The sequence below is a fragment of the Chelon labrosus genome (genome assembly GCF_963514085.1).
Source record: "Chelon labrosus genome assembly, chromosome: 10".
Classification (NCBI taxonomy): Eukaryota; Metazoa; Chordata; class Actinopteri; order Mugiliformes; family Mugilidae; genus Chelon; species Chelon labrosus.
The window spans coordinates 6,577,307-6,602,695 of record NC_140360.1 but is presented as its reverse complement, the minus strand read 5'-3'; the positions used below and the strand labels follow the sequence as shown (position 1 = coordinate 6,602,695).

The window sequence follows — 25,389 nt, the reverse complement described above, 5'->3', positions numbered from 1 at the left end:
CGAGGCTCCGGTGGTTAAAACATCTCCCTCTTCCTCTGTCACTCTTTTCGCTTCTCTTCTTCTGCTCCTCCTCTCACTTTTGTTTTTTGCTGCAATTGTTGTTGGTTATTTCTGTAACAGTATTTCCAGCTTCAACGTCACAAGTCTGGCCCCACTGATGTCTCCAAAAAGTTTTTTTTTTATCTCTCTCTCCTTCTCTCTCTCCTTCTTTCTCTTCTTATTTTATATTTATGAGATATTACAGGTTCCCTGTTTGCAGAGATATCTTATGAAATGTCTTCTAATTGTTCTAATCCTCACGAGTAGAGTTGTTCTTCTGTAGAGGTATTTAGATTGTATCAGATCTAAATACAGGCTCTTGTGTAGCACACCGATAAGATTTCTTTAGAGGTTTTCTCTTCATGTTTTTTCCCATTTTTTTGGACCTTACCTCATCCCTTTTTCGTTCCTCATCTCACCATCTCCTTACTAGAGTAGCGACCGCCCCTCATGTTTTCTCTTGATTTCTTCGTATGTCAGTTCTGTGTGTGTGTGTGTGTGTTTGAGAGGATGTCCACGGGTGGGGTGGTGGTGGGGGGGGGGGGCTGACATATCTGAGAGCCGCAGTTTGACTTGTGTGTGTTTCGAGGGTGTGCGCCCATACGCTCGCGTGGCTGTTGCGTGGGTGTAGCATGCATGTCTCTTCATTTGATTGTCTCCATCCGTCCTCTCAGTTGCTTAATTCTTCCTTACTTTTATCCTCCCTTTTCTGTCCATCCTTCCCCCTCCTTCCATTCCACGCTGTCCTCCTACCCCCCCACCCCCTGCGTTGCTCCACCACCCGTAGGTGTAGATACAAAGAGACCCGAGTCGGCGCCGCTGACACCTCCTGCACAGACATTTTTGAGTTTACATGGGCTTTGAGTGCTTTGGAAGCGCATCCTTCACTCCATCACTTTAATGCAATTAAAATAAATACATAAAAAAAGGAGAGGACGTTGCTGCGGCATTGGCGGCACAATAGAAGGCAACAAACACGTGAAATTACTGGAAGGAGGGATGTACAATCAAAGTATGGAGCTAGGGTTCAGACCCACTACTGCCGGTTAATTGCTTGCTCGTTCACAGTAATTCAAAGGGATTCTGTATGGAGGCAGTCCATGATCAAATATATAAATATACAAAGAAATGACCCCTGTTGCTCCTGTTTGCTTTGGCTAAAATTCAGATACGGTCACATTTCCAGTTGCAGAAATACTTGATTTAACTTACAGTATGTGATCTTATTGTCCACCAATCCCATGACAAAGACCAGAACCAACAATGGATGTGTCCTTCTGACTAATGTTATGCTGTAAAATCTACACTGAGACATTTTTCTCAGAGTGGTGGACCGACACTGACAGCCACAGTGAGCCACAGTATTATACTGGGTTACAGAGTAAGTAACTCTTACTTATGTCGTCGTGCCACTTCGAGTAGCTTACTGACAACAAGTTTTTTTTTTGATCAAGGTATTTTTATTTAGTTTTACGAGTCATAGTTTACAGTATAACATAAGTCTAAACGAACTGTAAACCCCATCCACCCCCCCCCCCCCAAATACCAGACATACAGAGTTCACAGTATGAAATACATAGTTCAATATACAGAACTCACATAGCCAGATTACAAAAAAAAAAAAACTGACAACAAGTTTTTGACTGAAAATGGTCAACGAATGCAATATGTTGTGCTGTAGACAACTCTCGGAGCACAGGACTCAAGTGTTCAGTCGACAGGAGCAGGCTGGCAAGGAAGGTACATTAGAAAGTAGAAAAAGCGCTTCATAAATAGACTAAACATTAATAGCTGGTTCACCAGTAACTACCACGAAGTTAGGTGACAAACTGGCAATGAGTGGGAGAGTAGAAAGTCCTTAAGTAGAGTCAAACTTGATTGGATGATGAGATGCAGGTGAGATAGCAGCCCTAGCGACAGCATAACAACCAGCAGCAGCTCTAATCTGCACACCTCATCTTCTGTAACTGCTTGTCCTGTGAAGGGTCTGCTGGAGCCTATCCCAGCTGGAGAGAGGCGGGGTTCACCCTGGTCAGGTCTCCAGTCTATCTTAGAGCTAACACAAAGAGACAGACAACCATGGACACTCACACCTACGGCCAATTTAGAATCACCAATGAACCTAACGAGCATGTCTTTGGACGGTGGGAGGAAGCCCCAGTCGGCCTGAATTCGAGCCCAGAACCTTCTTGCTGTGAGGCATCAATGCTAACCTACTATTATACTACTATATCTATATTAAAATTTGGCAGTAACTGTAGTTTATTAGCAATCCTGAGTTGTTAGTCTGTTTTACACTTTCTTTAATGGAATAGTCTTTAAAAAAAAATGCTAAATTTCACCTGTTAGAATAGTTTTTTCTGAAGACTACAGTTTCAGGACCTTCAAGAACACATTGTTGATTCTGGTCTTCTGGTCTGGTCACGTTCCTGTGATAAGTCTGATGATATGATCTAATAGTGGAACCCCCGAAGCACATACACATAAAAACCTCTCCCTCTGCACTGCTGCTGCTTTGCCACATTTAGCTTCAGGATCATTACCTTTACACTCCTACCACCCGGCCCCTTCAGACTTGTGCCTCATTGCGGTACAGTACGCATAAGTTCTGACAACACCACCTCCCTGTCTTTTGCTGCCACGTGCAGCATCACCGGGTAAGAAAGAAACCCCCGGGAATATCTGAAGGAAACTCAAAGGCGGCGTTTCATGCTTTCATCCACCTGAGCTGTGCTGGACGTTAGAGATCCCTCTTGGATCTTTACATCTGATCTGCGGATCAAGTTTGTTTTCATTTCCGACTGGGCTAGTTCAATGCAAACAAAGCCTCCCACCCTTAGCTCCTCAAACGGGTTGTGAGTTGAACATACGCTCTGAATTAAAGAAGGCCTCGCCGTGGATCACAGCTCAGTCACCTCATCAAAGCGCTGGCTCTCCTCGGAGTTGCGCTACGCAGCGGGAATTGGGAGCCATTAATTAACCGGTTATCTACCTCACAGCTTCCCCCGTATTTATGTTGCAGTCTCTTCCCATCAGCAGTTGTTTTGCACACAGCAGCCTCTCTACCTTCCTCATACGTTTAACCATCAACGTTTTTCCATTAAGCACTGCTGAAAGAGCCAACAGGGAGCGAGGGAGAGAGAGAGAGAGAGAGAGGTGAAAGAGAGAAAGGAAGGAAGTGGGTGAGGTGAATAAGTAAAAAAAAAAAAAACAGCAGTGCCCTGACCTCCGAGCCGCTCTGGTCACACTGTGGGCGTTATATACTCGAAAGTTTACTCCGTCCTTTGAGACAACAAATGAAAACAAACCAAGCGCTGACGAAGTGAGAAAGTAATATTCTGAAGCCTTCTCAGTCTGCATGAGGTGTTTTTCTCCTGTCTGACAGGCTCTTTGGAAAAACAGATAAGCACTGAACCTACTGCTTGACCGTCTGTCTGTCTGTACGTCTGTCTGTCTGTCTGTCTGTCTGTCTGTCTCTCGGTCTATCATCTGAGCCAGAGTCATACATAGAGACCCATCATAGTTTGGCCAACTGCAGCGCTTGATCTTGACCATTCAGCTGCCCGACCTTCACCTCTCACGATGCCACAGTTTGGACTCCGGTCGACATAAAAGCCGTTTCTCCGTTGAGCTCTTTTGGCCAAACTGGTCTCTGTGTAGGATTCGGCCTGCCTTCTGCCTGTCAGTATATCTGCATTGAACTGTCTCTGTTTTCTTTTGAGCTCATGCTGCTTTTTTTCTCCTCTGTTTTTTGGGCTTTGGGGGAAGGGTGCATGGACCAACTGCCATGGCAAAGGAATGTGTTTATGCACGCATACACCATACACTGCATAACGTACCTTGAAAGTCCACTCATAGAACTCATGTCTGTGTGTGTGTGTTGGTGTGTTTGAGAGAGAAAGAGAGAGAGAGTGACAAATATCTGATTCAGCATGACCTGGCTGCCTCTCTTTGTGACAGGGCTGATGCCCCAGCTTCGCTCTGGCCTCAGAGCCAATCACCTTCCGTTTCTGTTGATCTAACCAATCACACACTGTTCTCTAACCTGCTGATTCTCTGTGATGTCACTTTTCTTTTCTTGCAAGATTTTATTTTTTTATTTATATATATATCCTGCAGCAACTTCATCATCAGCCTCATCATTTCAATTACGTTGCTCTCCTCTGACTCTCACTGTTGCACGGACATATGCATGTGTGTCTGTGTGTGTGTGTGTGTGTATGCACATGGAGACGCTGTCTGACTGATTCACTGTCTGGCTGTTGATGTGTTTTTGTGCGTACGAACCAGCTCTTCTTTAACAAACAGCAGCCATGACTGATAAGTGTCCTGCTGCATGCGAGCAGACGCCAACGAACGAAAGTGGAAACTGCACCGCTGCTGCTGCTGCTGCTGCATGCATGTTTGTGTGTTATTTGTGTGTGTTATTTGTGCGTGTGTGGTCACTGCTATAGGTTCTGGCAAATCTCTTAATATAGCGTACATTCAACTAACACCGTTCCTGCTTCTTCTCCATTCGTGGCTAACTACCATCCTCATCTGTGCACTGCATGTGATCCAGTGTGACGGAGTATGAGTGTTTTCTCCCATGCCCACCACCCAATACACACACACACACACACACACACACCCATACATATATCTATCTGTCTATCTATAAATATATATATATATAGATAGATAGATATATCTTAATGCCACATGTGTATGATGTGAAGTGTGTGCAGCTTCTGTGGTCTTTGTGAAGGTGGCTACCGAGTGCTCTTTTTGACGTCTGTTCGGTGTGTGAGAACTGACAAAAACACGTCATCAGCCAACTCATTTCGAAAAAAACTCTTCTTTTTTTGTTTTTGTTTTTCCTCACTTTTGTCTGTCGGAGACACGCGGGATCAGGTGGATGCTGACTTGACTAGACGAAGATATCGGCGTTACCAGGGATTATAGGAATGACTAGCGCAACTGATTGGCCCAAGTTGTGCTCTTTTTTAAATCATCTGTACGGAAAAGCAGACATGAGAGTGGAATCCATTTTTTTTTATTATTTTTTTTGCAAACATTTGAAAAAGAAAAAGCTTGTTTGCGCTCATACCAAGAGTTAGATGTCTAATAGTTAGCTTAGCTTTAGCCTAAACACTACAAAGCATGAAGGAAACCGCTAGCCGGGCTCTAGTAAAACTGGAAACGGTTTCACTTTTTGTACAGATCATGTAAAAGATATATATATTACGTATTTTCTTACCTTTAAGCCAAGCCAGGGTAGCTGTTTCCTTACTTCCAGCCTTCATGCTAATCTAAGGTGACCGTGTGCTTCACATTTAAACGTACATAAACGTAGAGTGGTACCAGTTTTGTCATCTAACCCTTCGTTTTGGGAGCAAATAAGCATTTTTCTAAGATTTCAAAATATGTCTTTAAGTCAAAAAGACTGCTCTGCTGTGGCACTGCCCATTTTCACTAGTTCCAGCTTCCGGAGAAGCTATGAATTAGACATTTGTAGAGGCAGTAATATAATAATAAAACTCATCTGGTCGTAGATACTAGCATTGTAAACTCTGACTGTCGCCACCTGGCCCTGAGTGTCCGTCTATCTTTCACTCTGTTTGTCTGCTGGAAGACACAAGTCTGTTGTCTCTGGGCTTCCCTTATCTCCAGTTTTGTTCCATTTTCTTATATCTGACTTTGTCCTCTCTCTGTCTTGTGTTGTCTCTCTCTCTCTCTCTCTCTCTCTCTCTTGTCTTCCTTCTCCTCGGACAGATGCGAGTGGTGAAAGCGTTCCGTAGTTCGCTGTACGAGGGCCGGGAGAAACCGGAATCTCGCAACTCCATCCACAACTTCATGGCCCACCCCGAGTTCCTCATCAACGACCTCATCCACAACATCCCGCTGATCGACGACACCGACGTGGACGACGAATCAGAGCTCAGTAGATACCAGCACCTGCACCCGGCCCTCCGCAAGCCGCCGCCCCCTCCCGCCCAGCCCCAGCCCCCGGCCCGCACCCGCCCCACCCGCCCCTACCGCCAGTACAGCCTCCCGGTGACTCCATGCAACCGAAACAACAACAACAACAGCAGCAGCAGCAGCGGCAGCGGCGGCGACAGCAGCAGCAGCAGCAGCGACTCAACGGTCACCCTCAGCGAGAAAAACAGCATCGACGCCGTGATCCGTTACGACCGGAGCCCCTACCACCATCACCGCCACCAACACCACTATAACTACCATGGCAGGGACAGACCGGTAAAACCCTCCGCTCCTCACCTGGCCCACCTCTACTGCGTGGAGACCTCCTTATAACTGAGCTGAACGTGGGGGTGGGGAGTCTTTGTGAAAGGGGGAAGCGCGAGAGAGGGCTGAGCGCGCACACATGACATTTTTCATCCAATCTCCCTTGCATCACAGGAGGGGAGCGAAGGAAGAGGGAGGCACAGGAGGGAGTGGACAATGGCCGGAGACTTCTGCTTGCGACTCCCTGAGAACGTTGTAAACTTTCCCTCCCTTTGCCCTTGCTCTAGCCCTCTCAGTCTGACTCCCCACCCTCACCCCCCCCTCTCCGACCCCTCCCTCACCACGTCAACGCCCCCAAACCCAACCACAAAGCCACAAAGCCCCGAATCTGTTGTGGTTCTGGAGGAATATCGCGCACCCTTCCCTTCCTCGCCCCGGCCCGACCCCACCTGACCCGACCTGACCCGGCCCCACCCGACCACATGCTTGCCACCCACAGACAGGTTTACTCTCGTTACATTGTCCTGAGTGACGGTTGGGACGGAGAGGGAAGGGAGACAGACAACCAGAGAAACAACAACACGTCCCTCAGTGCTTCAGCGGGACAGGGCCATGTGGCTATGGGGCCTGACCCATTCTGTTTCTATCGGTGTTCATTACTAGTGTTGTCGTCACCCACCCACCCACCCACTACCACAGGCATTTACCCAGGCTCGACTCTACGGCCGCTTTAAAGTCACTTCTTTGCTTGCGATATAAGTAAACGCTTTGTTACAGCTTTAACTAGACCTTTCCATTTCTTTTTTTAATTTCTCAACATGATGGTGCTCATTCATTTCTTCATTTCACGTCACTTTATTCAGTCTCACCCTGGCGTATTTTTACTTTTTGATTTTAATTCCGTCACCCCTCTTTCTCTCAGTGTGTGTATGCGTGTTTTGTCTTGTCTCTTCCGGGAAAAAACAAAAAACAAAAAAAAAACAAAAACAGAAACTGCAAACAAAGATGCCGTCCATTTAAACTTAATAGTAAATAGAATGGCTGCAAAAAACTAAATGGTGTGAGGGGGGTACACACACACACACACACACATATATATATATATATATATATACAGTATATGTCTATATAATTTGAATGTTTGGGAAGCATCAACATACGACTCTCCATGTCCATCACTGTTCTTTTGTTTCCGGCCCAGAACCCCGAACGCCGCCCCATACGTCCACATGACCTGTTATCTGTAACACTGCTACGAGACGATACAGTGCGTGGGACAGTCATGTTTAATTTGTGCACACATACTCAGTTACAGCACAAAATTCCTTTTACAGCCTCCCGCCATGTCGACACGAGTGTGTGTGTGGGTTATATTTATGGCCTTCGCCCGGGGCATCGTACTCTCTCTTGCTGTTCCTCCTTTGCTTCCTTTGTGTCGTCCCTTACGGTCTTTTCGTCAGCGGGTGTGTATGTGTGTGTGTGTGTGCGTCAGCTTTTTATTTATTCATTTATTTATTTATTTATTTATTTATTGAAAAAGGAAAAAAAAAAAATAACGCTGAGTGCATGTAAAGCATTAACCCTTTAAATGCCATCAAACACGCAATGCACAGGCGATGGCCCTTTAAGACTAACGTGCACTCACGTCAAAGCCGCTCCTGCTCACGTGCCGCTGGGCCCGTCCTCATCACGTAACCAGCGCGCCTGCTCCATTTCGTTTGATCAATCGGATAGTCGAGTCCCGTCATTTCTGTCGTAGAGAAGAACAGAACTCTCGTCTAATATCGGCGTTTAGGCCCGAAGGCTCCCACAGATCCACGAGTTGCGACCGATGACAGCTTATGTGTTGTGTCCTACTGGATTCCCTGTTGTCACGATTCGCAATTTGTTGACACTTTAGAAAACTGGAATGTATGAATTTACTCTACTGCGCTGTCAGTGCCCTTACCGTGAGGCTACAGCCAGCGGCGAGTTGATTTAGCTTAGCTTAGCTTAGCATAGCTTAAAAACAAGGGGAAACAGCTAACGTGGCTCTCTAGGATGGGCCTACCAGCACATTTAAAGCTCACCAATGAACACGTCACAGCTTGGTTTTTAAGCCCGACAAAATGTGGTGGGATTGTAGGATTATCATGACAATGGCTTGACACTGCTGCTCCTACACTAGATAGAAGGCTCATCGTCTTATGATAAGCGTTGGCGAGCGTTGCTTTAGCATAAATTACAATTTATTTATAATTACAGCTTCCATAAATCTCATTTCTGCTTCTGCAGAGGTGTCTGAGTGTTTTGGGTGTGTATGCTGCTGTAAAGATGTGTAAAATGTAAAAAGGCATTTTCATTTTATAACACTTCTTCAAACACATAGCCCAGAAGTCTCAGGTAAAGTAGAAGTTGTTCCAGAAACTCTAGAGCAGGGGTCAGGTCAGGCTCCTTTTTAGTTCAGGGGGCCACGTGCAGCCCAGTTTGATCTCAAGGAGGCCGGGCAAGTAACACGATGGCACAATAACCTCTAAATAACAACAACAATACATTTAATGAACTATGCTTTGAACAAACCTGAAATTTCTTAAGAAAAATAAGTGTAATTTCGGCTCATCGCTGCCATCTGCTGTTTAGTTGTGGGTGTTGAGTTCTGTCCGTTACTCTTCAAAAGTTGAGGGTATAGGGTCAAAGTGTTTTTTTATTGTCACGTGCAGTACATAGTGAGACGAGAGGACGTTCCTCCAGGGCCATGGAGCTACATGAAGACATGGGAAGACATAGTCCGCGTAACTGTACAGACAGTGCATGGACAAATTAGGAACAGCAGCAATCTTTTATTGAAAAATTGCAGCTAAGGTCTTTGCAAATTCATGCCACGGGCCAGATTAGACCTTCTAGCGGGCCGGTTTGGGCCCTTGGGCCATATGTTTGACACCTCTGGAGGACTAGATGGTCAACTGAAGGTGTTTTTTTTTTTACGTTACGTTGGATAATATCCGGGTTGGGGTCAGTCGATTCCGGGATTAAACAACCGAGAAGTAGCCCTGTCAGTCAGTGAGCTTTAGAGGTGCTGCTAGCTGTTTCCCTGTTGTTTGCTAATTTAAGCTAACCAGCTAAACAATCACTGTCCTCATCTAACTCGTGGCGAGAAAGCAAATAATGGTAATGCTTTACTGTGTTCAAGCTGCCCAGTGTAAATAACACTGCATGAGCACACCTCCAACAAAAAATACAAAAAAAATATATAAATTATATCAGATCGCCGCCCACAAGACCACGGGTGAAATCCACCGCCACTTCACCGGACCCCCCACCTCGACATTCCACGGACATACATTCCAAACAAAAGGCATCACATTCCAGAGCGGGTGTGAGAGCGCCCTCCTGTATCCCATGTTGCACTAGGTACGGGTGAACCGCTGACTTCACGTTGCCTCGGGAGGCAAAGCAATGCAAACCCAGCGCAACTATTATTCCCTCCCCTCGGCCTCCCCATTTCCTGCTCCCCACACCCTCCCCTCCGATCCCCTCCCCTCTCCCCCACCTCTGCTGACTCTAACTCCCCCCTCAGAGTTATCAGCCGGTCCCGCCCCACCGTCGGGACGATAAAAAGGGCAGAAAATATGCAACAGGCTGCCACGTCAACACCTGTGCCCAGCTGTAGGGGTATAGACGCGCCACACATCCAGACGCAGCGAAAGAACACGTCTGTCCTGCTAGTTGTTTCAGGATGCATGCAGGGCTCTCTGGGAAACACCCTTACCTGTACAGAACTCTGTCTTCTTGAATGCCCATCATCATCATCGTCGTCGTCGCCGCCCTGGCCTTACCCAACCCGGGGCAGGCGGCGGCAGCGGCGGCGGCACCGTATTTGGTCTGTCTGTTTTGAAGCATGCATTTGGTATCATTAATGTCACTTTATGTGTTGGTAAATCATTTAGGCTACTGTCACTTCTGTGTGCTAGAATCTCTCCACATCTGCTCTATCGCAAACACACACACACACACACATCTTGTTCAAGTCTTAACCTATTCTATTTCAGCACCTCTGAGCACGGCTACATCAGCGCTTTCTGCGTACAGTAACCAAACGACAGTCGAGGGGCGGGGGAGGGGGAGGGGATGGGCGGGGGAGGGGAGAGTAACCCACAGCGGTGTGAATTCGACTGTCCAGTTACAGCCATCTCCGTCCATCCGTCCAGCCACATTACATCATGACGTTGTGAGACAGTTTCACAGAATGGGAAATGTGAAAAATCAATATATTTATCGAAAATTATAAATGGTACAAAGGCACCACTACTGTACAGATCGCCCAAATGTGCACATGTGCATCTTTGATTTACAGGTACTATGTTCCTGTTACACTTTTATTTTTGATGTTTCTTTCTTTTACTTATATTGCTTTTTGTAAAGAGAGGAACAACAAAATGGAAGTGCTTGTATATTATTATTATTATTATGATTATTATGATTATTATTATTATGATTATGATTCTTATTATTGATTTTCTCCACCGGTGCTCCCACTGATGGAAAAAGACAGTTGCACATTCTCCTGAGCATATTCCGAGGGCTGTGTTTTCTGTCCAATTGAACAGCCCCTGAAGTGTGCAGAGGTGTGGAGACGCTTAACAGTCTCTAAAGACCCAGAGACGACCGCTCTGTAAATAGAGGACAGGGGGATGCAAACGTACCTCATTGCGATCTAACGGACCGGACAAAGGCGGGGACCCAAGGGAGGACGGAGAACCCGGGAGGGCGGTGCAGAGCTAGAGACCGCAGAAGTGCAGTGTGTCCGTGCATTGTTTAGGCTGCTCTTTTAGATCTGACACGAGTATTTACTGCCATGCTACGAAAAGGGAGGGAATCGAGGTTTTACATTATTCATTATACATACTGTTGTAAATATTGTGTGTGGAATGGCCCCCTCCCCCCCTTCTTGCACAACGCAGTGCTGTTCTACAGACAGAAAATGCAGCCTTAACTGTGCTGAAATGAAAAAAGTCCAAAAAAAACAACAAAAAAAAACAACCATAAAGACTATTGAATATATTAAAGAGTTACCTGCCTGTTATTTAAGCGAATAAATATCTATATATGAGAAAGAACACACCTGTATACTGTAGACTAAATCTGTATGGAAATCTAAGAGAATTTAATGGGAATTAAGTCCAACACCTTTTGTCTGTATGAAAGAAAAAATACATCAAAGTATTCTACAATAATAACTTTGACAAAGTCTGTGGGGTCCTGTGTTGTTTGTTCACGCTGATGCAGAACTGTACTTTCATTTTGAAACCTCTGCGATTGTGACACTTCATTGTTTCTCATCAGAAATCACCACGTTGCCCTGAGTCCACCTCAAAATCTTTGATGTTTGGGGTCGATACGGGCTTGATTATTCCTGAAAGTCTGCAGGTCTTTCCAAAGCAGACATGAGGAATGGTCAAACAGATCAATAACAACTCATAAAGCTCTGCACTGTGTTGCATTGCTTTGCAGTTTGTAAAAGTCCTGTTTTGGAAGTTGCGTCTGTCCCCATTGGTTTTTGTGCACAGGCCAAGAACTTACCTACAAATACACCTATCAGCCGTAACGTTATGGCCCATACAATATTGTGTAGGTCCCCCCTTTTGTCGCCAAAACAGCCCTCATATGTCAGGGCGTCGCACCAAGAAGTTAGCAGCAGATGCTTTAAAGGGGAACTACTGTTTTTTACATCCTGGACCTTATTTCTGGCATAAAATACAATCGTTTATTCACCAATATAACTTTTGTGTAATTTGTAGTCGTTTGGGAGATATTTAGATCTGCGTATATCCATATAGTGGGAGTGACTGGGGCACCGAAACACAGCCTCTAAATAACGCATTATCTGCCACGAAACTCGTTCATTTCAATAATATTTTGTTGTGATACGCTAGTGCTATTACCTGTTGAGTCTGGAGTTACCTGTCTTCTGACCTGGATGATGTCATCTCTGAGTGCCGTGCGCACCCGCGGCGGTTGGCTTGTTTACCTGTAATTTGCTACTGCTACGGTTCGTCCACAACCTCAAAATCGGAAAAATATTCAGCTATGTTGCAAAAAAATGACATGATAATAGGTAACTCCGGACTCAACAGGGAATAGCACTAGCGTATCATAACAAAATATTGGTGAAATGAACGAGTTTCACGGCAGATAATGCGTTATTTAGAGGCTGTGTTTCGGTGCCCCAGTCACTCCCACTATATGGATATACGCAGATCTAAATATCTCCCAAACGACTACAAATTACACAAAAGTTATATGGGTGAGTAAACGACAGTATTTTATGCCAGAAATAAGGTCCAGGTTGTAAAAAAACAGTAGTTCCCCTTTAATGTCCCAAAATGCAGCAAATTTAGCTGCATATTAGATCCATGTGAAAATTCTGCACGTGAATGCTGCTCTAAATATCTCCCAAACGACTGCAAATTACACAAAAGTTATATTAGTGAGTAAAGCTTTAGAGGGGAACTACTGTTTTTTACAACCTGGACCTTATTTCTGGCATAAAATACGATCGTTTACTCTATTCCCCGCTGAGTCCGGAGTTACCTGTTATCATCATCTGGGTTTGTAGATTTGTAGAATAAGGTCCAGGTTGTAAAAAAATAGTAGTTCCCCTTTAAGTCCTGCATGGATCAGATTTTTTGTTCGTCCAGCACATTCCCACAGATGTTCGAATTTAGAGGTCAAAGTCAACACCTTGAACTCATCTTTGTGTGTCTCGAGTCATTCTTGAACCAGTTTATGCTTTGTGGCAGGGAGTTGTTACCCTGCTGAAAGAGGCCACCGACTTCAGGGAACAGCGGCTCCATGAAAGCGACAATGGTCTTGCAGCAATGCTTGTGTAGGTGGTATATGTCAAAGTAACCTCCACGGCATGACACCGCCTCCACCGGCTGCTTCCTGGTGCCATGTGTTCCCCAGGTAAGCGACCATCAACAGTATTCATCAGACCAGGTACACCATCTTCCAGTTCTTATACTCACATGTTCCAGTTTAGGAGCTTTCAGCTTTCAGGAGTGTACAGGCTATACCAAGCACCACACTGAGTCAGTCTCTTAGCAAGTCTGAACTAACCACAGACTACAAAAATATTGAGTTTGAGTACTGTGCTGAACACCCGTGGTCATCTAGAATGAGTAAACGACACCAATTTGAGCATGATTCAGGAGACAAGCTGTGTCTGTAAGTATACCTAGCTTTCTACCCTTCCAGCTAATAGTAACTCTCTAGTGACTACTGCCACCTCCTGGTATGATGAAGAACATAAAATATGTGCTGTAGTCTTTGTGTATTGTTCCAGTGCAACTTTTAGTTCCTGGCATGAAGTGATGCCACAGTCAGCCTTAGTTGCAGGCAGTTCCCTGGTATGGGTTTGGCGTGTCCCTACCTCAACTCTTTCATGAATGATGTCCACATTTGGGGACAGCTAACTTAACTTTATTTCATGTTAGTTTATCATGAAGGTCCTGGGTTCAAATCCATCAGCCGACTGGGGCCTTTCTATGTGGAGTTTGCATGTCCTCCCTGTGTCTGCGTGGGTTCTCTCCAGGTACTCCAGCTTCCTCCCAACGTCCAAAGACATGCTGGTTAGGTTAATTGGTGATTCTCTCTGTGTGTGTGTTAGCCCTGTGACAGACTGGAGACCTGTCCTTGGTGTTTGGGGTCGATACAGGTTTGATTGTTCCTCAAAGCAGACATTCAGAAATGGTCAAATAGATCAATAACAACTCATAAAGCTCTGCAGTGCGTTGCGTTGCTTTGCGTGTACCCCACCTCTCGCCCAATGACAGCTGGGATAGGCTCCAGCCCCCAGATGCTTTTCTAGACCAATGCTGAAAGTTTTATTTCTGCTTATGAATTTTCAGTCAAGCATAAATATGTATTTGCTGCATCACTGCTATACTTTAAACTGTAGTTAGAAGTGACAATGACAGTGGTTCTAGTCTCCCTTTAAGGATCATGCTGTTGTTTGGATGTAGTTTCAGCCCACGCACGAACACAGTGAAGAGCAGACATAATCACAGGCTGTACTTTAAAATGACCGGTTTTCTTTTTCTCCCATCAAGTCGCCTTTGTTTCAGTGTTTTGTACAAATCAAGTCAAAGCCTTCCTTCAATTTGCAATCACCACGCAGACGCCGTTCTCGGCCGAGAAGAGAGCGCTGATTGCTCAGACGTTTTGTCAGTTGGCGGTGATTTTCAGAAATAACGAATCAGCACTTTCATCAAGTTTGGCGTGAGAAACGGAAAACAAATCACACTGGGGCTGCAAATGCAAAGATGGAGGCACCACCTTATTAAAATCCTGTTATTTTAAAAACAAGATTCATCAGTTTTTGGACTGATTCCCTGCTGATTACTTCACTGTGTAGCGATGTTGGCTGGTTTCTAAGATAGAGCCCATGAGGTTGCCCCTGCATGCTAACAGCCTTCATCATATTACTTTCCTAGATCGTATTGCTTATGGTGTCCTGTGGGGGGTCTTTTTTTTTTAGTCACAGTAACGTCTGGGTCTCCACTGGTTGCCTGGTAACATTATGGCGGCAGGACTCCCAGTAAGTTGCAGCACTTGTGTTTAAAAATGTTACTGAACATCAGATTTGCTGGTTGGTTTGGCCACAGACAGACAGGCTGTCCACCCTATAGCTGCAGCTTCCTGTTGTGGGACACGTGAGGAGTGTTGGAGGGGTAGCACAGGGGGTGTAGTGGTTAGTGCGGTTACGTCACAGATAAGAAGGGTTCTGGCCTCCGACCGGACGGCCACTGTGGGGTTTCACCAGGTTCTCCGGCTTCTTCCCAAATTACAAAGACATGCTTGTTGAGTGAATGCATGCGAGTCTCTGGGTTAAGCTCTGTGATAAGAGTGATGACAAGTCTGGGGTGTGTCCCGCCTCTTTCCCAATGACAGCCTTCTGAGAATATGCAGTAATAGATAATGGGACCAGGCGTTTGATGAATGAATGAATGAATGAACGAGTGCTGATGATTTTTCCAAAACTGCTCATTCTTATAAATCTGAATGACACTGAAGGACACTTTAAAATACAACATGTCTCAGTTGTGTCATAACAACATTGCTTTTCCACTTCAAGGTTGCAATTCTGAAGATTGATTAAATAACAGTGTCCCAAGCTGTTGAGCTGTCAGTGCTGCAAACCAGTCTAGGCCAGTTGCTCTCTTTGGTCCCTTTTTTCTAAAACGATATCACTGACCATGGATGCTTACTTTGCATTTCCTAGTTTTGATTATGTAATATTTGTTTTTAAGTTTATGCACAACATGAGCATTTAGTTTTCTTATTACATGGAAACGGGAAACACAAAAACATTGAGCCTCACATTCTGCTATCAAGAAACACATGAACAGACAGTGTCGTTGATGTTGACACCATCCATCATTGATGATGTCTATGGAGGAGTCTGGATTCACATTTATGAATTCATCCTTTGTTCAGTGATAACAATCATCTGTTCCATCTAGAAACTGTTGGGAGAGCTCACTGCTTCACATCAGCCATTTGGCAACTTCAACCCTTCAAGCTTCAACTATACTGACGAGTCACACTACCCACAACATACACCGATCAGGCATATCATTATGACCACCTTCCTAATATTGTGTAGGTCTCCCTTGTGCCTCCAAAACAGTTGTGATTAGTCAGAGAATGGACATGGGCCTTCTGAGGGTGTCCTGTGGTGTCTGGTAACAGAATGTTATTAGTGGGGGGGTCTTTGAGGGGAGGGGCCTCTGTGGATCATCCCACAGATACTTGGATCAGTTTGGGATCTAGTGAATTTGTGCTGTTCTTCATTTCTTCGTTTTTTTTAGTTGTTCCTAAAGTGTTTTTGTGTGTGTGTGTGTGTGTGTCTGTGTCAGGCTGCATCCTACTGATCAAGGAGTGTCATTGCTATGGGGTGGAGGTACCTGGTCTGGTCTAGGTGGGTGCTACATGTGTAAGTAACATCCACATGAATGAATGCCAGGTCCAGAAGTTTCCCAGCAGAACACTGTATTGTCACAAGATGGTCATAATGTTATTTACTTCACCTGTCAGTGGTCATAATGTTGTGGCTGATCGGTGTAGTCTCTTTCTGCTTGTATATCATCCATCCTTAATTTTTCTTTTTAAACTAGTGATGTGGATTACAGCCAGATTTACATTCACTTCCATTTTTTTGGGAAACTTTATTACCACAACCTGACTCCGCCCCTCATGTGACACTGTAAAATTTTTAATTTGCACTTGCCCTGTGTGAGTGTTTTCTCCACTACAGCACACAGCTAGATGAAGACATTTAGCTTAATTAGTGCACTGGTCACCAACTACATTCTCAGTCTGCTGCCTGCAGCTTTTCATTGTGACCGCTTGTACTATTGCTCCCTACAATATTAATAACCAATGTTGAGCAATAGTAGTTTAATAGTTTAATTTGAATTATACAATTAATATGGCTTTAAAGTTCAGACTCCTAGCTTTGCAGGTGTTCACATTCAAATTGGATTAATGGTGTTGAACTACAACCATTGTTCCCCATTTGCTGGGGCTCATTTATAATTGTACTCCTAAACCTCATAATAAAATGTTGATGTTTAATACATTGGGACTCCATAACAGGCAATGACCAATGGGTTTCCTCTTTGCTGCCGCCGTCTTCAGTTGTTTGTGGGCCTTTCTTCAGAAAGTAAAATGCAGCTGGACGGGGCAGAGATCATATTGAAGAGGTTCATTTTGCCTACTTAAATACTTATATTTCACCGTTTCTTTTTAAAAGGCCAATAAAGTGAATTTTACTTTTTACCTTACAAGTTTCGGCTACCCTGTCTCTGTAGCCTTCATCAGAGGTGTCACGTGATGTTGGTGTGACGTCGTCTGTGTTGACGTTTGACGCATCAGGTGGGATGGAAAACTCCATATAGACCAACACAGACGACGTCACACCAACATCACGTGACACCTCTGATGAAGGCTACAGAGACAGAGTAGCTGAAACTTGTAAGGTAAAAAGTAAAATTCACTTTATTGGCCTTTTAAAAAGAAACAGTGAAATATAAGGGGTAGAGATCAGGCGACTGATTCGGCCACTCAAGAACATTTAACTTCTTTACCTTCACAAACTGCTGCGTTGATTTCTCATTGTTCCGAATCATTGGGTCAGTGACTATTTAGACAAACTGTAACATGGTCCTCTGTCCACTGAACGGCTTTTAGATCTAGTGTCCAATCACTTCTGAACCACAGAGACTAAGGGACTGTGTATGAAAATTAAATAAATAGTTGTAAATATTATTGATCTGGGATGTATAGGTGCAGAGCAGTGGACATGAACTTTAATCATGTGACAGAACTAAAAAGCTGCTAGTTGGCTGAGGTCATGGTTGATAACACGCAGGACTTTGCACCAGTCCACTGGTCTGTAGCAGAGAAAACACATCACCAAGACATAGTGTGGCACAGCTTAAGTTAAGTGCTGACCGGGGCCCACGAATGGCCCTTATTTAAAGGGGAACTCCGGCGCAAAATGAACCAGGGGTTAATAACACATGTGTACCGAGTTCGACCGTTCTCTGGTATTTGTTTTCATGTATTTGTTTTGTTAGTCAAATGTGACCAGTTTTCTTGCAAACCGCTATTTAGCGTATAACGCTAGCCTTCGGGGCACACCGACACATAAAAAGAAATCGCTATTTCTGTACCACTAACAAGGCTCACAATATCACCACACTTACACGGTAGCATAACTAGGGTCTCTACATGTAAACCGAAGCATTGAGAACTTTGCAAGTATACAGGCAGTTTATTAAAAAAGGAACACAGTACCGTTCATGTCTGGCTCGCATATCCAGGCGGGCGCCATCTTGGGGAAACTGAACTCTCTTCGTTCAGTGCTCTCAGTGCTTTCTTCCGGCAACAGACAGTTCAGTTTCCCCAAGATGGCGCCCGCTTGGATATGCGAGCCAGACATGAACGGTACTGTGTTCCTTTTTTAATAAACTGCCTGTATACTTGCAAAGTTCTCAGTGCTTCGGTTTACATGTAGAGACCCTAGTTATGCTACCGTGTAAGTGTGGTGATATTGTGAGCCTTGTTAGTGGTATAGAAATAGCGATTCTTTTTATGTGTAGGTGTGCCCCGAAGGCTAGCGTTGTACGCTAATTAGCGGTTTGCAAGAAAACTGGTCACATTTGACTAACAAAACAAATACATGAAAACAAATACCAGAGAACGGTCGAACTCGGTACACATGTGTTATTAACCCCAGGTTCATTTTGCGCCGGAGTTCTCCTTTAAGAAAATAATGAAAGTATCTACGGCTTGAAGCACACGGGCAAACAGCTGGACAGGAGGCTCTTATAGTTCATGTTTTGTACTTCCGTCAAATGAGGGCTCGGCCAATTGTTCTGACAACCTTTACCCCCACGTGACCCAAATGTTCAGGAAAAGATAGACCTTTATCGGCAGAGCTTGCTGTTCAGAAAGAGAAAAAAAGATGCATTAATATCAACAGTACAGCACACCACTCAGTAGATATTTGAAACTCAAAAGTAATGAAAATATGATTTATTCGTTGCAACACTGCTCGAAGGCCATTTAACTCAAAACAATATGTGTTCAAATTTATATACACATTTACATGTATTACACTTCATCAAAACTGACGATTACTTACAGCAGACTCATTTCAGGAGCATTCAAATATATAAATATTTACAAGTACATTAGTTTGAGACTTCTACGCACTGCTCCAAGTAAGGGAGCGAGCACAGTCAGCCCCCCCGCCCCCAGAGATGCTGCATGAGCTTACGCTGACAGGGTGTACAGCTACAGATGTTGTGGAGTACTGGTACGAGTATGATCAGGTATACCATTTGTTACCGATACTACCTTTTAACAAAATACCAGGCCACGTTGGCATCAGCTTGTCCAGCCTCTTCACCTTCCACCAGCAGAATCCACTTTAGCATAAAGAAAAATAGGTGGCGCTAAATGAAAGTATTACTTTGTACAGCGGCGTAGGTTCACAAAGAGATCGCTCCGTTGCCAAAACAGAATTTACACTCTTAATTTTGATTGTTGCATTTCCATTTTGATTCACTCTTTGTGGACCTTCGCCAACATGTTAACATATTTTCATTCAGAATACTTTTAAGTCTTAATTCACTATGTTCATTTCCAGTAACAACAATTACCAAAAACTCAAAATCCACTAATGTGGAACAAAAAAAAAAAATAAATGTATGAAACTAGAAGAAAGGTGGCTCTGCTGAACACTGAAGCCGGTGAAAGACAAAAAATCTTTTCTTGTCTGATCCTTACCATGGTGTCAAGCTGGTAATGGTGTTCAGAAAGCCACTCATCCCACATGGAGGATCAACCTTTACCTAGAAGAAACTGTCAACAAGGTTTAGCAGTAATGCGTACTACAACACACAAAAGAATACACATGCACATTCTGCAGCTCTTAGGTTATCTTAAAGTGATTCAACACTGTTCATCCACCTTCAAGAAGTTCAGTACACGGAGCCATTATCAAAGCTCAATCTCAAAATCTGAAAACAGAGAGAAGTACTTGACCCTACATTTTGAGAGACGTGCTTGCACTCTTTGCACACTTGGTGCAGAACTCCACCGAGACGTGGTTCTTGTCCACGTGCAGACACACGCCACCGGATGTCTCTTTCTCCTCCACTTTCACTCGCTTCTTGGGCAACGCGTAGTCGTGGTCGTTTGGGTCGGGGCCCTGGAAAAGCGAGGAAGATAATTTCATCCCATTCACACCGCTCAGCCTGGACAAGAGCTGCGCTAACATGCTCTCATTGGCCAGCACAGCCCTCAGGTACCTGGTCTCATCCTCCAACTCCTCCACCCTCTTCGTCAGCTGGGAATTTTCTTGCTTGAGCGCGTTGTTTTCTGTGGACAGGGTGTCAACTCTCTTCTCCAGGTTGTCGACGTACTCTTTCTTCTTGAGGCGATTCAGTCGGGCGGCAATGGCGTTCTTGTTGCTCACGTGGCTCGACTGGGTTTGCCTGCTCTTCGAACTCGAGCCGGACGACATCCTCTCCGGAGACGAGGCTGTCGACGCTTCGAGCCCGGAGTCGAGGTCCCTGGCGCCGCGCGCGCCGAGATCGGCCAGTTCCATGTCGAAGAGCGGGGACGAACCATCTCTCTCCAGCGACCATTTAAAGTCTTCAATCCCAAACAGGTCTTCGAGCTCTATTCCCGTGGCGTCAATGTCGTCAGCTGGGAACCCCTCAGATGGACTGGCGAGGCTCTCAATGGTTTCCACTGCATCTATCACCTCAACCTCCAATGGCTGCATCTGTGTGTTGTTGATAGTGCGGCCTCTTCTTCTGGTGATCATTGTGGTTTGATTGCAAAAAATACCTCACAGAGGAGATCTTGTATTTCCCACCTGCAGAGACAGAAAATATAATGTTATAACCTTATAATCTTACAGCAGACAATTGTTTTATCCATGCAAAAATAAGTATATATACGCAACAAATATATAATATGATATTTAAAAGACAGTTATCTAAGATTTTCTCCACATTGTTTCGTTTTCTTGAATGGCGCGGGACAACGTTAGCTAAACGTACTACCAACGTAACTAGCTGCGTTAGCTAGGCCTGACAGCATTAGCTTCTTACGATCGGCTTTACAAAAACACAAAAAAAATGCCCAAAATATTTACCAAAGCAGGTCGGTATCTTAATAAAACGTTACACAATTTCCTCAAATAAAGCAGTGTTTAATATAGCAGTTGACAAATGTATATTTTATAATATACCCTTACGTAAGTGTCTGTTTACGAGCTTATTAGCAACGCACTCGTGTTAGCATCCGGCTAATGTCGGCTAAACGTTGCCAACTTTTAATTTAATCATTATTGTAGCCTTTAGAAAGTCTAAACGTCTTAAAAAAAAAATCTTATTTCCAGATTAAAATCGTGTTAATGTTGGGTAATAGCACTCATAGCACGGTTGGATACGCGCTCATTTTCTTTGCAAGCTAAAGCTAAAAGCACGGGGGCTAACACGGGATGACGCATCAACAAATAGCGTCGCAGCGTCAACCGTCGACTTACCGTCCCCTTTGGAAAAGAAATACAGCAGTCGAGGACTGGAATAGCGTCCTCTGGTCAAAACTGACGGATGCTGGGTGTCTTCCAAGCGGCTAACAGCCTGAAATCACCGCGGACAAAAACGCGGTCCAAGGAAACTGAGGCGATACGTAACAATGTCGACCTACGGACTGAGGCGCTTCTTCTTCTTCTTCCTTTGGGTTAATGATTAAGTGGCAGACAGTGTGTAGGTTCATTAGCGCCACCTGCTGGACCGGAGTAAGGAGCACAAGCACTTCCCATGAGGCTCCAGCGTCCATTGCAACGTGGGCAGAAAGTCACATAAAACTAAAATTCAGTGGCTGATAGTTTCGCTTTTGGACAAATTTGATGCTATTGTAATATTAGATTTATTTTTGTTAAAATTCTGTCTTATTTGATTTATAAATTGAATCTGTATAAGACAACATGCTTTGCCTGTAACTCGAGTTGTTAGTGGTTTGGCAAAAGGATGTTCTTTACTGTAACCCAAGACAAAGTTGTGCTTTTTACATGTAAATATTACACAAAAGTGTAACTGGTCTGCAGTTGCATGGGTTAAAGGGCTCTTTCTGGTTTCTTGGTGACTACTATGGCTGTTTTTAATTAGTATTTTTTCCTGCATGAGTGGGAGAGCAGCCTTGAAGTCCTTACTGGTGTTTATGCCACTGGCCTGTAATCATTTAGGCAGGTTACTGCAGCCTGCTCTGGATAACGACCGGATGTCTTCAACCAGGTAGCTAGAGTTCAGCGTGATAGGGATTTGTTAAAAGGTGTTTGTGAATACCACAGTCTCTGGAAACCTGAACCCAATCAAAGCAGCTTGTTTCCCTCTTCTCTTTTACCCAACAAGGTTTTAATGTGTTGTGTTTTAAGAAAGCATGACCATCGCATTGCAAATTAACCTAGTAACTCAGTGGTAGTTGTATTCCTTCAGCTCCTACCCTAATTCAAAAGCCCTACTAAACTTACACTAAACCTATATTTCTGCTTCAAACTAAACAAAATCAACAACTCTTTGACACAGTGTTAGACTGCATTTTATCTCTCCGTGGAAAAAGAACTTAACGTTTGTAGTGCTTCAATTTCAGCCTTGTCGTTGACCTTATTTGTCCAAACCTTGCTTCATTTGCTGTGTGCCTCTTCAAGGACATGTGGACAGGCTGTGTGAACTAAAAAGATTAAACAGTGCATTAATTATTATTTTTTTTTTTTTTACAAGTCACCATTCTGGACCCAGGCAGTATGAGAACAAATATTATTGGTTTCTTCACACGGGGTCAACAAGTAAACCCTTCATGCTGCCGTTAGCATTTCATTCGTGTTTACTGAAGCAATAAAAGCACACTATTATATCACAACCACCACTTTATTCATCATAAGTGTGCAAACGAATATGTATTATACAAAAAAAACGTGTTACGGATTACGACGACATCTTTGCTGAAAGCCTCAGGATTACCAAACCAAACTGTTTTCTGTCAAAATGATTTCTTTACGAGTCTTCACTGCGTCTATAAAATATCATGGGTTGTTGAATCAGCAGTTCATATCTAAACATTTCCTAATGCTTGTTAAATGAAAGGTCAGGACGCTTTACACAAAGTAAACAGAATAACTTTTGGGTCTGAAATGCAGAATATGTAATTTTGCTCTGAAAGCTTAATAGAGCGGCCTTTTTTCACAAGTGCCTTGTGTTATTTTTTAATTCCACAGCAAACTATATTTAATATTGAGGTTTACATCTCAATAATACACCACAGGGCCCAACACCATGAGGAAACATCCTTACAGTGTGACTCAAAAAAGCTGCAGTCCACATTTCAGCTTGTTTACGTCACCGTGGTTCCAAAGAGGACCCTCAGCTGTTCTGGGTGGCGCCGGGACTCCTGGGACGCTGCCCGTCGTGTTGCTCTCCAGCTCCACCGGCTGGTCAAAGACGGTCATCGTTGAGTATTTGTCCACCATGAGGCAAGAGGGGTCATCCGACTGTCCGGGGACTTTTCCAAGAGGGTAGTTCTTCCACAAGACTTTATCAGTGCACACCTGCCACGGAGAACCTCTGAGCAACTTTGCTTTCTCCGCCTGCAAGTCTGACCACTTGTACTCCTGGGAGGGATCGCTCCTCTCCGAGTCCGCCACAGAGAGCCAGTGCTGGCTGTGGTGTCGCGAATGCCGCAGCTTCTCGTGCAGGCTATCCAGCGTGTATATGGGCTGCTTTTTGTGCTCCGAAGCCGCGCCGTATTCCGAGTGTGTGGTCTGCGTGTAGATGGAGCACAGCTGGAGCAGCCTTTGCCGGGTTCCCAGGGGGAGGGGGTGCTCCATGTCGTCCAGGATTAAACGAAGCAAGTAAGGCGTGCTGGCGCAGGGGGCATCCAGGCACGCCGAGAGCATCTGCTGCCACCTCAGCTGGATGCGGTTGAAAAAAATCCTGTCCTTAATCCTGTTCTTTTTCTGCGCCTTCGTTTCAAAATGGAACTCAAATTTGTTGCTATTACAGAGGATGACTTCCGACGTCCAGGCGGCAATGTAGAAAGCCCTGTGGTTGTTCGGCTCCGTGCTGAGCAACTTCAGCTCAGCAAAGAGCTTCTCCAGGAGGACGTGAATGAAGGACGGGGAGTTGAGTATCTTCAGCAGGGGCAGCCAGAAACGCAGGAAGGCTTGAGGGAGTCTGGGTTCAGCGGGGCCGGCGCTGTCCGAGGTGTCGCAGCGCAACGTTTCCAGCTGCTCGGCCGTGGGCACCAGAAACCCGTCTTCCAGCATCACATCGATGAGCAAATTGCCGGACTCCAACGCGAACTGCTTGACCTCAGCCAGTAGCCAGCTCATATCTGCAAAGGGGGGCGGCCACGAGCTCGGGTCTTTGTCTCCAGTTCCATCAAAAGTCTGGAACTGCTCCTTTTCATAAGATATCAGAAGTTCACGGGCGTTGTTGTAAGCTTCCATTTCTTTCTGCCTTGCCAGGAGCTCATCCTCTCGGCGCTTCAGGTCAATCTCCTCATCCTCTCCGTCCGACTGCGACTCCCAGTCCTCATCGGGGCTTCCACCCAGCTGCTTGGACCAGTACTCCCTCTGGAGCCACTCCAGAGCCACCTTGCATCCCCTCCGGCAGCATTTCAACGTAGGGAGCTTCCTGTGTGTGAAGTCGTGCCTCAGGTCCACGACCCACTCGGGGATGTTCAAGTTCCCAGCCAGCCGCCTCAGTGGCCGGGCTACTTTCCCCTGTTGCCGCTCCGTGATCAGATTGACGAACCTGACCAGGGCCGCCCCGTAAAGCAGGACCAGATCATCTCCGCTCAGCTGGCCCGATCGGTCTAACACCTGGCACCTCACCAGGTCCGCTGTGCAGTCCACTGCCACGGGAGAGCTGCTGGCGTACCTGCCTTTCCAAGCGGATATCCTCTGCAGTGCATACCTCTGCAGAGCGCACTCCCTCGAGTAAAGGTACTCCAGGACTTGATCCCATTCAGCTTTGTTGACCCACGCTACCACATGGCGTCTTTTTACTGAGCTCTTTTTCTTCATCGTAATGGTGGAAAGTGATAGCCAGACTCGCGGTAAAGCTCTTAGACGACAACAAACTGCTGCCGCTCTCTAAAACGAGCAACAAACTCGATTTATATTAGAAAATTAACGTATTCAGGGGTATTTTCTTTCCTCGCCAACCGGTAGTGTCGCATCCCGGAAATGCTTCTTCTTCTTCTTTTATTTTTTTTAACGGTGGTTGTTAAACTAGCTTAAATTCGCATTACCGCCACCAACTGGACGGGAGTGTGTAGCAAGATAATTAAACAGAAAAAAAAAAAAAACATTTTTACTTAAATTTCTTTCTTTAAAAAAATATATTATGATGTAACTTTGTGCTCTGTCATTTGTCTAACCGAAGAGGCGGGATAATTAAAAGAATTTCAACGCGTAGTCTTCCTCAATGACTGTCCACACCAACCGGTGGCGTTAATGCGCATATAATCACAAAAACACGCGAAGAAGAAGAAGAAGAA

General features: G+C 44.9%; 3 protein-coding genes across 4 annotated transcripts in view; 1 reads left to right on the top strand and 2 right to left on the bottom strand.

Annotated features, from left to right (window-relative positions):
* The window catches only part of atp2b3b (ATPase plasma membrane Ca2+ transporting 3b), a gene marked incomplete at both ends in the record, with an annotated part of 39,176 nt that extends 32,843 nt beyond the window's left edge, over nt 1–6,333 (top strand). For both annotated transcript variants that reach the window (XM_084552909.1, XM_084552908.1), the window contains one exon: nt 5,794–6,333. In XM_084552909.1, the coding sequence (XP_084409035.1) occupies nt 5,794–6,333 (540 nt within the window). The remainder of the gene's footprint in view (nt 1–5,793) is intronic.
* Nucleotides 6,334–18,831: 12,498 nt separating this feature from the next.
* Nucleotides 18,832–20,647, bottom strand: crebzf (CREB/ATF bZIP transcription factor; the record flags this gene model as incomplete). The annotated part of the gene is given in 3 exon segments (XM_084552530.1): nt 18,832–19,226; nt 19,228–19,241; nt 19,865–20,647. Coding segments are annotated over 3 exon segments (882 nt in total). The 3' UTR covers nt 18,832–19,141.
* Nucleotides 20,648–22,633: 1,986 nt separating this feature from the next.
* las1l (LAS1 like ribosome biogenesis factor) lies at nt 22,634–25,075 on the bottom strand. The gene has a single exon (XM_084553891.1). The coding sequence runs from the start codon at nt 24,911–24,913 to the stop codon at nt 23,189–23,191; it is 1,725 nt and encodes a 574-aa protein (XP_084410017.1). The 5' UTR covers nt 24,914–25,075; the 3' UTR covers nt 22,634–23,188.
* Nucleotides 25,076–25,389: the final 314 nt, after the last annotated feature.

Excerpts from the sequence above, each read along its gene's own strand:
- las1l (XM_084553891.1), bottom strand. The coding sequence starts at position 24,913 with ATGAAGAAAAAGAGCTCAGTAAAAAGACGCCATGTGGTAGCGTGGGTC.